Raw genomic sequence first — 14,608 nt, forward strand, 5'->3', positions numbered from 1 at the left:
TTCATGTGCCAGATTTGAATAATCTGAAAGCAGGCATTACCTCCTGTCCCTCATCCTGCAGTCACAGAAGCAAATACTGCTTAACACACAAACGCACTTCTACAGAGCTTTTCAATTTTAGGCATCCAGAACAATATCTCATCTATGCATTACAAGGGTCAGACCATTTTCTGACTGATGAATTGATGGCTTGACTTAGATTTATTCCTCTCATTCCCCTTTTCATTTATTATGTTTTAAAATGCCTATAATTTCGTACACCAAATTTGCTCTATACAGCAATAACATTAAGTCATTCTTGAACTTTTAAAATATTATTTGAAGCATGAAGACATGCAAAAATGGCTGCAATAAAACAATGGCTGCTTGTAACAAGATGAATCACAACAAAAGTATTTCTAGTTTAGAACATTAATCACTCTTCAGGGCAATATAAATTTCAGTCTTTAGAGCAGAGAGAGAAGGGCTGAAAAGGAATCACACTTTTGCCAGGTAAGTTCCACAATGATTTATGAAAGCTAACATTTACCAGCCTGTCTTGAGTAGAAACAGCACCATATGGCAAAAGCTAATGCAATGGATAGGGAGCTTTCATATTCTTACACCACAAGAATGAATTATTCTCTGATCACAGGAGCCTGGGACTGAATGCCAAGCATTCTGGGTTTTATTCCCATGCTCTGTTATTAATTAAAGTACACCACATGAAACTAATGTGCTAGCTCCTATGATATCAAAATTTATGTACAACACTCTGATGTTCATAGGTAATCAGAAGGGAAGATCACCAGAAGGGAAAAATTACTAACACTCCATGTACAGAAGTGTTTAATATAATAAGGCATAGCCTCTAAAACAAGCACTAGCAGATGACAAAGGTACGTGCAAGCACACATGTGAGAATGCAACAACTGTGCATTAGCATCTATGAGGAAAGAAATTAATTTATCATCCACAATAACTTCAGGAATGAGTTTTCATGTGAACTCATGACCTTCTTCTGGTACCACAAATGCCTGACTGACCCAAAATCACTTCTCATCTAAACCACCTCCCTCTAGATTATCTTTCTTCAGGCTATCTATATGGGTCACACCATCTAACATTAGTTCATGTCAACACCCCATTCCAACTTAATTTTTACATAAAACATGAAAGATCATCCCCAAATAAGCAATTACACTGTGAACAGTTTAAAATTACAACACCCAAAAGACTGTGCAAACCCAGGAATAAGTACAGATATGACACGCAATACTTTTCAAGCATGGATATATACATGAGGACATAGAGAGGGAGAGTTACTATAAAAGTAAGTAAAGAAGTAAAGAAGGAAGAGTACTCTAGAAAAGCACAGCCATCAGAGAGACACTGCTCAACATATATAAACTGGAAGTTCACCGTATGCAGTAAGTGCTTCAGGGGTTACTCCAAAGAGGTTTTTTTAACTGTTACTGTCAGAAACAAAAGGGTTTGGATACTGCACACTATGCAATCAATTTGCTTCAGATCAAGTAACTTTGAAGATAATGAGCAAACTGCACTCCTGATTGTTTTTTCCAAATCAACAAAGATTACCCCAACTTGGTCATTTTGCAATGTAACAATAGCAGTTTTGGAAAAAGTACATTTGGTAACTTGAAAAAACTTGAGGTTTTTTGGCTGGGAGGAGAGTGCAAGGAATTTAAACACTGGTTAGAATTTCTTTTGAAAGAATTCTGTTAGTTGTTTGGGACTTTGTTGTTTGTTTTTTTAATAGATGTTTAAGACATAACAGCACCCAACAATGTTATTGCAATCCATCCCTCTCTCTGCGGTTTAAACAGCTACGTAATGAGACTCACCATGGGATTTTTGAAAAATTCGTACTTTGCATAATTCTTCCTGAACAAAAATTTGCTTTCACTTCCCATTGTGGACTCAACTTGAACTATGAGCTCATGATCTTCCAAGCACCTCTCTGTGGAAAAAGAAAATGATGTTAACACACAGCAAACCAAGCAAAGCAGCAAGACCCACTTCCAAAGAGCAGAAGGAGAACAATCCAGTGTAGTTCTGTTACCTTTGAAGAAGTTAGCAAAATGTATTGTAGCATTAAAACCTTACTGTCTTGAGTTATTTAAATGAACTACTGCATAAATATTAGAAATTTTAATGTTACAAGGCAGTAACCAAGATCTCCAAGATCTCCTACATCGAGGTTTCACAAGCACAGACTTCTGGGAAAGTAAAAGAACAAAGTATTTTTTGTGTGCAGTAGCTTAAATAATACACATGAACTTCTTCTTTGGGTGCTGGCAATATTCTATGGAACTGGCAAGGTGGACAGATTTAAGGAGAAAAAAGTTGTGGGAAGGCCACTGTGACGTCTTGAACTATCACATAAATACAGTGCCCTATTTAATCACACTCTATAAAACCAGTTCATTTCAAGGTGAACTTCAGGCCTTTATTGTAGATGCCAGACAATGGGGTTTATTATGAAAGAGGTCACAGGATCTACTTTACAGGAATACTGACAGAGACAAATGTTTTGTACACATGACAGGGCAATTTTCTGCTCTAGATTTGGTTACAAGGTAACTCCCCATAACCATTACTTCTCTGGTCAAAAGAATGGCACATCAAAGCATGAGCAGATAGCTTAACAAATCCAGTTCGCTGAAAGCAGTAACTCAAAAGAAGGCAGCTGGGCTAAGTGTGCACTACCTAATGAACTCATTATCTTGGCAAACCTGCAGAAGTTTCTGAGAAAATATTTAGGTATTTTTCACAAGTCGTAAGAGTCAGTACTTTCACTCCTTATATAACAAGAAATAAAAAAATGAGGTAAAACAAAAAATACATTTCACAGTGCTCTATCCAAAATGTTTGCTGGACAAAGTAGTTTGGAGAGTCGTTCCACACGTAAGTGTTCCTGCATCCTCACACTGGCACCCAAGTTCTCTTGGGGTGTTTTCAGGATAGAAAGCAAGAAGTTATTGTTGTCTCAAAAACTAGCTAAGATCTTGAGTGTCACTTGAATATTCAATTTAGGAGATTAATGTAAGGTCTTTGAAAATTTAACCTATCTCTGAATGATCCCATTGTCTTTTACACCTGCATCTAGACTGTCAGTCGGCACCAGCTCACTGGTGACTTCAGCATTTACTGTGCATTTACAATGTCCAGCCTCACTACAGATAAGGTTTCAAGGCTTTAAAATGAACATTTTCCATATTGGGCTGCTCTCAAATAAAGAGCTGCTTCCTAGTGCATTAGGCATAACTCCACTTCTAAGTAGTTTTTTGACTAACGTAGGTGACAATACTGCTGCTGGTAGCAGTAATTAAGGACATTTTGTACCATCTAAGCATTCATCACCTGAACTTCCACATTATCTGGTGGCTTCACAGGTGGAGTTTCAGGTATTGCTGCTGATCTATTGCTACTGTCATGGTTTTAGGCAACTGGTTATGCCAAATCTCCTCCATCCCCTGATGAGAATGGTGGGTCTGTGAGGGTGGAGGGCCTGTTTTTTAAATTCTGCTTCCTCCTGAGACCGTTTAATTACATTGATATAAATCTTCATCACAGTTTGAACCCTGAAACACCATATGTCCTGCTACTGGCTGCTTCTGTCATCACACAAAATTGTGGTTTTTGCTTTCCTAACTCACTGGAGATTGCTTGCCTAAGGGCAGAGATAACCCCACACCTGTTTATTCTGTCCTGAGGAAATGCAGTATAGATGAACATTCCTCTATTTGTTTTGCATTTGATTTTTAGTTCATGTAAATATACCCAGTGATTGTTTCTTAGATGCTTTAAGCAACGGACCTAGATGTATTTCTTTACTGCATCACCACCCTTCTGAGAACCTGTGGTGATACTTCTACTGATTTAACGTGTGCATTTTCATTTTGATGGTAAAAACCATCCAGAAAGAAGGGTGTAGCATTTCATAGCACGCACATGCAAAAAGGAAGCTTGTCCTGGTCAATTTGTTGCTACTTCACATAAGTTGTATGCTTGGGAAGTCCTTGGTAATTTGCACCCGGGTTAGAACAAATGGGATGAACTGCCACTTGACACACCAGCAACTCAACCTCAACCCTGCTTTGAGCTCCCCACTACAGAACTAGAAGCACAGACATCAGCCTATTGAGTTCAATAGGTTGGTCTGCCTTCAAGTGGCATTGCTGCTGAAGTGACCAGAAATGTCTCCTTTTAATTTATCTGATAGGCTCAACTCAGTCTCCTCTAGATGCTCCCTAGGTCAGAGTTGTTGTTGGTTTGTTTTTTTTTTTTCCTTCTTAGGCTAAAATTGCACTGTCTTATTATTAGAATTTCTACAGAACTGTAGAAGTGACACAAAATGGGAAAAGGACTGTAAACATTTTACAGGCATGGCACAAAATTCGCAATTAGAGAATGACTTCAAATGAAACAGGTGGACTGAAACGTGAAATAGCCTGCCCTGTTTTTCTATTTTAGCCAGCCCTCTGTCTAACTGTTCCACGTTTAATTTGTTCAGATTAAGGCAAACAAAATTCAGTGCATATGCATAAAAGAAAATCTATGAATAAAACTATGCAGCAACTCTTTCTTCTAACCCTGTAAGTATTTCAGAGCCTTCTCATCTGTCTTTCCTGCTTCACTTACATTAAAAAAGATGTAGAGACAATTTTGGAGCTGGAAAAATGATGTTTGCAGGTCGGGATTCTTTTAGTGTCCAGGCACACACAATAATAACAGCCTGTCTTCATCATTACTATTATCATTATTTCTGTTAATGTACAAGACAAATATCTCAGTCTCCATCCTAAATTGATAATAGCTAAGCATGGAGTAAGACACAGGGAGAATAATACATTTTAAAAGCAAGTGTATTACTAGTTGCCAGTGAAATTATGGGACCAATTCAAGTCTCCGACTGCTTAAATCTTGACCACAAAATGTTTTAGATACTAGCAGTACAATGTAGCAAGAACCATTTCCACATGTCACATGGAAGTATATAGATGGTAAATTGTCTTACCATTGTGTTCATGAGTACACAAACACTTGATGCAGTCCAATAGCTCAAGTTATTTTCAGGCAGGGGTGTGCTTGAATATACGTGCAAAGTAAGCAGTCAGGTGATAGTTCCTTAACAACTGGGACCTATAAGATCACCACAGTGATCAATAGACAGCTGGCTTCAAAAATTTGCTCGTCCTCAGACTGCCCAATAGTAAAAAGATGAACTAGGGTGACAGGGCACTGGCACAGGCTGCCCAGGGAGGTTGTGGAGTCTCCTCTGGAGACATTCAAACCCTGTCTGGATGTGTTCCTATACAACCTGCTGTAGGTGACTCCGCTCTGGCAGGGGGTTGGACTAGATGATCTTTTGAGGTCCCTTATAACCCCTAACTTTCTGTGATTTCTGTGATACTGTGAACTGCTTCTGCAAAGTAAGCTCTTCTGGAAACAAATGTCAGGCAAGAGCAGGGGGCAAAAAAATAAAAAAGACAATAAACTTATTGAAGGAACTTGCCTCTTTTAGTGGGCTTCAAGACTACCACATACAGCATTAAGTCAAGCAAGGATGTCTTGAGTATGTAGTGTCTTCTGAAAACACAGAATTCTCACTGCTCTTAAATCATATATCTCTTTTCACACTAAGTGTCTGTTCATCATTGTTTCATACTTAGATTAGCAACCTTATTGCTAGAGGGCAAAATATGGAACATCAGACACCTGATAATAACTTCACCTAAGGTGCAGACAGATTACTACCTTCATCTGACAAGTCTCTGAAACACAGGGAATCACTTAAGATGCTGAGAAGCTACAAATAACATAAAAAAAAAAAAAAAAAAAAAAAAAAAAAAAAAAAAATCAAACTGCAAGCAGAACTGGGTAGGAACGTGGAAGTTGGTATTTAAAGTTTACTGAATATGTCACAGTGTATACTGTGGTCCCCAAATAAGAGAAACTGGATGCTGTTGTCTCCCATTAAATGAACTCCTTTATTCCCTTTTCTGTCCACACCCTCTCAAATTTGTGAAATCTGTATCATTACATCTTTTTTGACGCTTTCAATACGTCTTTCTTTGTCTGTTCACTTTACACCCTGAAAGGCTGCATTACTTTTCACACAGATCTACTGTGTGGCCTACAGAGGAAAGCTCTGGAGCAGTCCCTACAGAACAAAGTGGGGTGGCTGCTGAAGCCCCAACCTGCACACCCCACTTCTCTGGGACAGCCTGGGCCCCACTTTGTGCTTCACTGTGAAACAGAGGTCCAAGGCAGGCAGGTCCCCATGTATATAAACGCAGCCCGATAAGTATCTTGCTCTTTTCCCATCATTGTTAATTACCAAGTTATTTGTGTGTAAACAGAAGCTTTTGATTTCCTAATCAGCCTCCTGCCCGATTCATTCAGAGATGTCACACACCAGAGTTTGACAGCACAATTAGTCACCATGGAAGCTATTGTGATGTCACAAACACTGAATTGTGGCATCATTGAATGAATCTGGCAGGAGAAGGATGTTGGTTACAAAGGAGAAGGCTTCTGTTTACACAATACCTTGGTAATCAGCAGTGATGGGAAAGAGAATATAGAAAAAGAGAGCCTGGTAGTTTAATGAGCACTGATAAAACTGAAAATTTGTAAAGGTTGTTAGAAGCACACATGTGGCATATTAAGCTAGAGAGATAAGAATTCTGTAATTTATACCTTAATTCTTCACCTTGTCCTACATCCCCAGAACTGTATGAATACCACAGACATATAGAAACGCGAGTTTCATGTTTTTCACATATTTCTGTATTAGAAGAGATACCAAATAAAAACATTAAATAATCAGGATATTCTGTGATTTTTTTTTTAAAGTGCTATTCTGTGGAGCAGAGAATTTATCTGTGTTTAACAGCATTGGTTTTTACATCTCTAGCAAATTGTTTCCTTTATTTATTTGTAAGGGTTCTGCACTACGTTTTCAGACGTAAAAAATATGTTAGCTACAGACAGCATTCACAATTTCAGTGCGGGTGATTGCAGCTTGTGATTTGTCTTCCTCTATTTTCTAGAAAAAATTCCCTGTGAAGTATATTGACTAATACTCCAAATGCTACTTTCTACAGCATTATTGTATACCACATGGAATTATAGATAGCGTATCTGAGCAATATGCAGTTGCAAGCTGCACAGCAGAACCCTGCAACTAATCTGCCACAAAATAACATGAAAAGCAAGACTGAATAACACTGAGATCCTTTCAGGTACTGTAATTAAGCCAATTCATGGTGATATTTAATTTCCCACTGTTCTTCCTCTTGCTGCCTTCTTGAAACTGTAACCATGACACCTTAATTTCAATCAGGTGGAGGAGCTGCTGCCTGGAGAGCAGATGCCACTGCTGGTCCAGCAATTGCCAGTGGATTTGTGGGTGGTGCCACCATTTTTTCCCTGCCTTAAGTCAAGTTTATCTGACCCCCTCCCCCACCTCAGCATGTCTAGCTTTCATAAGCATTACTGTAGGTATGTAAGGCTGACTCTGTTCTCCCAGGTCTTCCAGCTGGTGATGAGCTGAGCTGTTTCACAGGACCGGTACTCTATAAGGATCAAGCTTAATTTGCCTAAGCTGGTTATTTGCAATAGCTTCAGACACAGCAAGGTAGCAACAGAGCGCTGGCATGAAGATCAGACAATTGTGTTTCTTTTTCACAATAAAAAAAACCCCAACAGCAGGGTGGGAAATAAGAGAAGGACTTCAAGTGGCTTAAATGCTTAATACATCAAATTGTAATACACAAAAAGCACATATGTGACTTCAGCTAGTTGTACAAATAAAAGCAGTGGAAAGAAAACGTTTTGTCTGGAAGTACATAAATATGAATTACATATATTTTATGTTCCCAGGTAACCATGCCACCCCTTTGACCATTCCCTACCTAATCCTAGGTGAGGGTGATGCTCCACTAGAGTCCAGCTGTTATCATCCACACAATGACTTTTGTAAACGAGCAGCTGACAGAGGTCCCTGGCTGTCATGTCTGCTAGAATCTCGACCACTTTGCTTGTTCCATCTTCACTAAAGACTTTTACATCCTGCAACATAAAGGGTACACTTACAGATCAACAGCTCTGAACATAGGCAAACCACACAGCTACCCATAGAAAAGCATCCTGTTGGTGTGAGGGTTCCAAGCACCTTGGCAGCCAGGACAGATGACATGGATGATTCACTTTATAACACTTTCTCCGGATGCCCCTTTGCCCTAATTCCCCTCCCCCCTCCCCAACACTGCCCTGCACTAAACAAAGATTCAGCAGGGTTAATATGACCACATACCTAGAAAAAAGTGAGAGAGCAGGTTCGGTATAAAGCTGTGTTAAGGTAAGCAAACGTGAAACAGTTATCAAGAGAGTACTTTGGCAACAGTGGGTAGGAGAAATAACATCCAGTCAAACACACACAATTTTCTTTTCGATCCTGTCAGAGGCCTCCAAACATGAACAGAGGAGAAGGCCAAGACCCCGAAGATTAAAAATGGCTCTCTTGTTCCCCACTAACTTTTGACTGTGTCGCTGGGGGAAGTCCCACTTGCAGTTTGCCGGCGGATCAATTAGCCAGCACAGTCCACACATTTCTCTCCCTGCCCCTACTTCTCTTTTGATCCCAGCCTGAAAGTAGTTCAAAACTGAATGCGCATACGCTGCACATCCTAAATATTAATGGAGATGAGAGAACAAGTCAGGAACCTTCTCCCCACCTCCTGAATTATACAGATGCTTTGCTCTTTGCATTGTTCTCCTCAAGCGAGAGACACTTGCCGCAAAATTATTTCTCCGGGGCGAACGTGCACGTCCGAGATTTAAATCAACTCCGCGTTCAAAACGCTCCGCATCCTAGCAGGAGAGGGCGAATCTAACAAAAACCTGGAGGGTAATTTGATATGGAAAAATCTTACCTCAACGGCACGTAAAAGGCAGCAGTCGGAAGAACAAGATGGCATTTTAAACAGATTGCCTCTTGAGAGAGAGTTTGCTCTCTGCCTCCGCCGACCCTTTGAAGCCTATGGCAGGGCGCCCGGGGTGCCGGCACCGTACCTGTCACGTAGCCCCTGCTATGGGCACTGTTTCTGGGGAGGGAAACAACTCTGCCCGAGCTCCACTCAAAGGGTTACACGCAATCTTTGCGGTAGTGAATCAAACCACACTGTGTAGACCAATCCTAGCCCTCCCTCCGACTGATGTAATCATTTCCCACACACTATCAGACTTCCAAATTATTCCCCCCCCCCCCACCCACCCCACCCAAAAAAAAAAAAAAAACGGGGGGGGGGGGGGAGGGGGGGGAGAAGAAAAAAGAAAGAAAAAAGAATTACAAAGGAAATATGTTTTTATGACCACCCAGGGACATTTCAGAACCCCCCCCACTCGGCAGCCCCGGGAGTTGAGGCTGGGGGGAAGCCGAACCCCCTCGGTCGGAGGCTCGGGAGCTGCCCGTAGCCCGGCCTGGCAGCGCCTGATGTCATCTGCCTGCAACTTAAGCACTTGAACTTCTCCTCCCGCCGCTCCCCGCCGGGCCGGCCCGGGCTGAGCCGAGCCGAGCCGGTCCCAAACCCGGCTCCGCTTGCGGGCCCAAGACCGGGGTGAGGGGGCGGCGGCAGTGCTGCGTGCCGGCGGCGGCCACCGCCCCCTCCCTCCCTTCCTCCCTCCCCCCTGCTCCGCCGGCTACGGACAAATTCAAGCCCAGTGAGGGAGGAGTTAAAGCCTCATCCAGCCCAAGTGACTCAAACCCGCGCGTTCAGGAAACGGCTTCATCTGACAGCAGGGATGAGCCAGCTCTTTCAGAAGTAGGCTCAGGAGGAGAGAGAAGAGGGAGAGAGGGGAATCCCGGTTGCTGTAGCTCTGGGGACGGTATTCATGCTGTACAATGTTACAGCTGCACTCCCGCTCCTGACAACACTTCACCAAGTCAGAAGCATCCTCACAGGCACAGAAATTGGTTGGAGACGGAAGGCGGGGGGGGAGGGGTTGTCCTAAGAGTCTATTTTCTGGAATTAACACCCATTTTACAGCACAGCAGCGCATTCTGTCGGCGCTCAAAGCCGAGGCAGGGAGCCCGGGGAGCGGAGGGACGGGGAGACCGAGCGCCCCAGACACCCCGCAGACACCGCAGCGCTGGGGTCTGTGCGGGGCAGGGGGGTGGGGGGCCACAGCTCTCGCCTTCCCTCCCCCTACACACAAGCACACCGAAAAGCTAGTACTCAACAACACCGAAATTGTTCTTGTATTTGTTTTGGGCTTACTAGCGAATGGGAAGGGACTAATAATACCCACTTGAAGAGGTTTTGGGTTTTTTTCCCTACTTTTTATGGCAACAGATTGGAAAGGAATGACACAAGCGAAAAAGTGGTGCTGAAAAGAATTCTCTACTTTCGGCTCAGTCTGTGCAACTAACTCCACTTTCTGTGCTGAAACGAAACTATTTCGGATAGACTGATTTCCTGCCTCAGGAACCAAGCTAGTGACATCATTCATTCATTCATTAGTCACCGGGAAGCACAGCCCTGCGCTCTCTTGCCTCAGCCTTTGCCCGGGAGCTTACACCAGGCATCCGCTAGCGGAATCATCCCTTTTGCCACACCTGTAGCACAGAACTACCCCTTTTCCTTCTCTGCATTTTTGCCGGGAAGAAGGCAGCACCATAGGGCAGGCTGCATCTGATCCTTGTCGCAGCCAAATCCCAGAAGACAGGGAAAGCTGTTCTGACGAGGGTGCCTCCCAAGTCCTTGCAGATGAAAAAGAGAGATCCCTACCAACCCACCACCAACACACTTCTCACTTAATGGAGTCTGGCCACTGGAAGGAAGCTGCAGCTGGTTTTTATGCTTATTCATGCCCTGCACCCTCAGTATGAAGCAAAGGGGTCACAGGCACGTGTCCTGCTCTCTCCCTCCTCACCCAGGGTTTGAGCCTTTCCCACCAGCACCACAAGGCAGGTACAGGGCACACATCAGCTGACACTCAGTGTGCCACTCACCTGTAATGCCACATTCCCTCCTCCTGCCAGCCAGGCCCCACAGGCAGCATCTCACTATTCCTGTGGCTGTGGGGGCTGCCTTACAAATGTGGGCATGTTCCTACACAGGGCTGGTCAGCTATGGTGTATGTGTGTATATGTTAAACTATGCCTTTAAAGCAGGGGCTGGCATGCAGCGGGTGGACAGCGTACACGCAGTAATGAGCAAATTAACCTCACTGACTATTAATAGTGCTGTTTGCTATCAAGGACAGCACAAAGCCGTGTATCACCACTGACATCATGGATATAGAAGACTGCACCAGGAAGGTATGTGATGGCCTGAGCTGAACCCTGCCCTAGAGGACAGGAGAGAGGCAGAGGTGAGACAGAATGCCGTTCCCCAGGAAAGGCAAGAGCGCAATGGTCCCTAAGAGGCTTATGTGAAAGGTAAGGGGATTTTATGGCCCCACACAATGCTGCAGTATTGGCATGTAATGACAAACATGAACCCAGCTCAACAACAAAGCTTTAGCTCAAACTTTCTGACAGTTTCAGTGACAGAAGATGCAGACAAGAATATTCCTGTAACAGACAGAAGATTTAATTTGAAGTCAATCGGTCAAATCCAACTCTCTCACATTTCCTTTTTTTTTTTCTCTTCTTTTTTTAAGGAAACACCTCCTACTTTAGAACGTTAAGGGCTCCCCATCCTTCCAGCAGGAACACTGTCTCACTTGCAGAACTGATTTAGAGCTTATAATCTACAAAGAAAAATGAAGCAGAATTCATTCTGAATAAAATACTCCAATAATGAAACCACTTAGCCTGAAGAGAGGTTCAGGAAGTTAGCCTGACACTTTTGCCCTGCATCCCTCCAAGAAATGCAGTGAAATGCAACAGCAGACTGCCTGCAACAGTGATTTACAAAAGGCCCTAATTACGTCAGCAGCACAAGGCACCTTCTATTCAAAATTAAGGTTAAGAATGCTAAGCCAAACAGAGCACTATATTGGCTGAACATTCAGTGCTTTACAGTGCAAAGGAGCAGATAACAGACTGCACCATTGTTCTGCGAAGAATTCTTCCTCTAAGCTTTTTTTTTGTTTTCTTTTTTTTTTCTATATCAAAAGACAGAAAGACTTAAAAATTAAAAAGAACATTAATATTCATCACTTCAGTGGTTTCACATAATGGGTCACATATATTGAGTACCATCATGGCTGTTTCATCTTCCAGCCTTAGTTCCTCAGCCTCACTGCTGTATTTTGTGTGCATGAAGTATTGCAAACATTATTAGCAATGAGGACAAAAAAAATAATCCAGTCATGTCACAACATGCTGGGTTTTTTTCTTTTTCTTCAAGAGAAAACCTACAAATAGATACAATTATTATTTTTAAAAATCATGCTTTTAAATGATGCTATGCTGAAAATGTTCAGCATCAAACAAATGCACATTTGCATTCTAAACTCTGAACATAATCATGGTGTAATTTATATCAGTGCAAACTAACCTTTGTTATCCTGGATTACGACTCCAAACTAAATATGAGTTACCAAAAGGCCCTCTGACTGAAATCTAATAATAAAAGGTTTCAGTACACTAGCACTTCAAGAGTTTCCCTTTATAAGAGATGAAGATCAGAGACATTGCAGAAAGCCATTATGGTACACTGAAAAGTCATTACCATGAGCTGTACAAACTGAAAATCAGTCCAGCAAGTTTGGACTTTCATTCCCTGATTTCACTCCTCAAGACTGTTCAGACATGAGAACCATACCACCAGTGAGGTAAATCGAAAGAAAACTTAACTGAAATGCATGTATCTTTGTGCACACGGAGCAATTTATTGCAGAAGGCACCTGTGTACCAGACAGGTACTCACTGTTTTCACTGGAACTGTTTTAATGAGATCATTTTTTGCAAAAGCTTTCTGTACTCAAAGCTCATGGTTTCACAAAAGCAGTCACTGGAGGAATGAGAAAGCTTTCAATTAGGGTCAGTCATCTCAAAGCTGCTGAAGACTCAAGCTCTGCATGCACATTACTCTTGAACTGCTATTTGCCTAGCTGAATAGGTAACAAAAAAAGAAAGGTTTTGCTTCCTGAAGTTGCAAATCTTTGATAAGGAAAAGTCTCTAAGCATGCTCTGTGAACACCTGACAGGCAAGCACCAGCCAGGTACCCCTTACTTGCCAGCAGCACTAAGGCAGCTTTATAGGACACAAGAATTTCAAGTGCTGTGATGAAATAAATATATAGGTCAATCCCATGGCTCTTTTTGCCTCCTCTGTTGCACAGCTTGTGCAGCAAAAAAAGCCCTTGAGATGAACAGCAGCAGCAATACATTGCAGATAGTCTCACTTATGCACAAGGTATCAGTGCTTCCTTAGAAAAACAACTGAGAGTTATTTGATCATTGCTTTTCTCCCCTGCATATAAACATAAAAAAACCTAGGAAATGCTAAGGTTAAGGTTCTCATAGCAACATTAACTCTCTCCTCTGGCATATACTATATTTAGGTACACATTTAAAAGCTTATGAACAACAGTGGAGAAAAACCATTGTAAGATCAAGATCTTAGCCTTTGGCTTTCACATTCAGAACAGCCATCCTAATTAAAAAATAAAAAGGGGACTTAAACTGGCAACGTTAAAAAACCTTGATTCTGTTCCTCTTTGCTGGGCTATTGAATTTTACACCGATTTCTGAGAGTCAGAGGAATGACTTCACTTGAAGGGAAATCCCAGCATAATCACATGTTCAGTGGTCATCAAACTTCAATACTAAAGGCATGAACTCTTTGAGGGTTGTACCAGTGAGACAAGTTTTGGGAATCACAGCAGTGAAGGCAGAGAAGGGCAGCGCAGAATCAGCGCCAGGTTCAAGTCAGCATCTATATTTGGAGGGTTAGTAGTAACGCCAAGGCCCACGATCAGTCCAGGTAATTTTAGAGAGTTAAATTCCTTCTGAAGCTAAGGGAGAGAGATGGGGTAACTTAAGATCTAAAACACATGGTAAAGGCATTTGTGTCTCTCTGCTAGCTGCAGAGGAAATCTAGGCTCCTGACTCTGGGCTTCAACTGGATGCCGTAAGCTATATTGGCTGAATTCAGATGCTGTGACTAATCAAGCAAACATGTCTCTCTGCACTATTGGCATAATTACACACTGCAATTGTTGACATTTGAGCTTAAAAAAAAAATAAGCAAAGTGTGTGATGTTGCATATACACAAGGCACGTTTACAGGAACATATAAGAGCGCATTTGGGGTACTATTAAAATTTAAAACCAAATATTGTAAAAACAAGCCAAAGCTTTACTTCCCCTTATTCAAAATACATGTGAAAATAGCTATTTGTTATTGAGACACCAGATTAAGTCTATATTCACTATCTACTGTATAAAAAATTGAAATACTAATGCCCTCTGTGTAGGTTTAGGCTTGTACAGAAACTGCAACAAAGCTTCTTCAAAAATCTCAGCTGTTTTACATACAAAGCTGTGAACTATGTGATGTACTTTTAAGAAAAGAATGTACAGAGCATGTTTTTAAGACAAAACCACTGCCTGCATGAAAGATTCTATTCCGATGTGTGCACATAT

At 41.9% G+C, this 14,608-nt stretch overlaps 1 protein-coding gene across 3 annotated transcripts in view; it reads right to left on the minus strand.

The window, feature by feature from the left end:
* The window catches only part of GRB10 (growth factor receptor bound protein 10), a 141,413-nt gene that overhangs the window by 17,995 nt on the left and 108,810 nt on the right, over nt 1–14,608 (minus strand). For all 3 annotated transcript variants that reach the window (XM_030444135.1, XM_030444136.1, XM_030444134.1), the window contains exons 6-7: nt 7,923–8,079; nt 1,845–1,960 (exon numbers count right to left, since the gene is read on the minus strand). In XM_030444135.1, the coding sequence (XP_030299995.1) occupies nt 1,845–1,960; nt 7,923–8,079 (273 nt within the window). The remainder of the gene's footprint in view (nt 1–1,844; nt 1,961–7,922; nt 8,080–14,608) is intronic.

The sequence above is a fragment of the Calypte anna genome, chromosome 2 (assembly GCF_003957555.1).
Source record: "Calypte anna isolate BGI_N300 chromosome 2, bCalAnn1_v1.p, whole genome shotgun sequence".
In the NCBI taxonomy this organism is placed as follows: domain Eukaryota; kingdom Metazoa; phylum Chordata; class Aves; order Apodiformes; family Trochilidae; genus Calypte; species Calypte anna.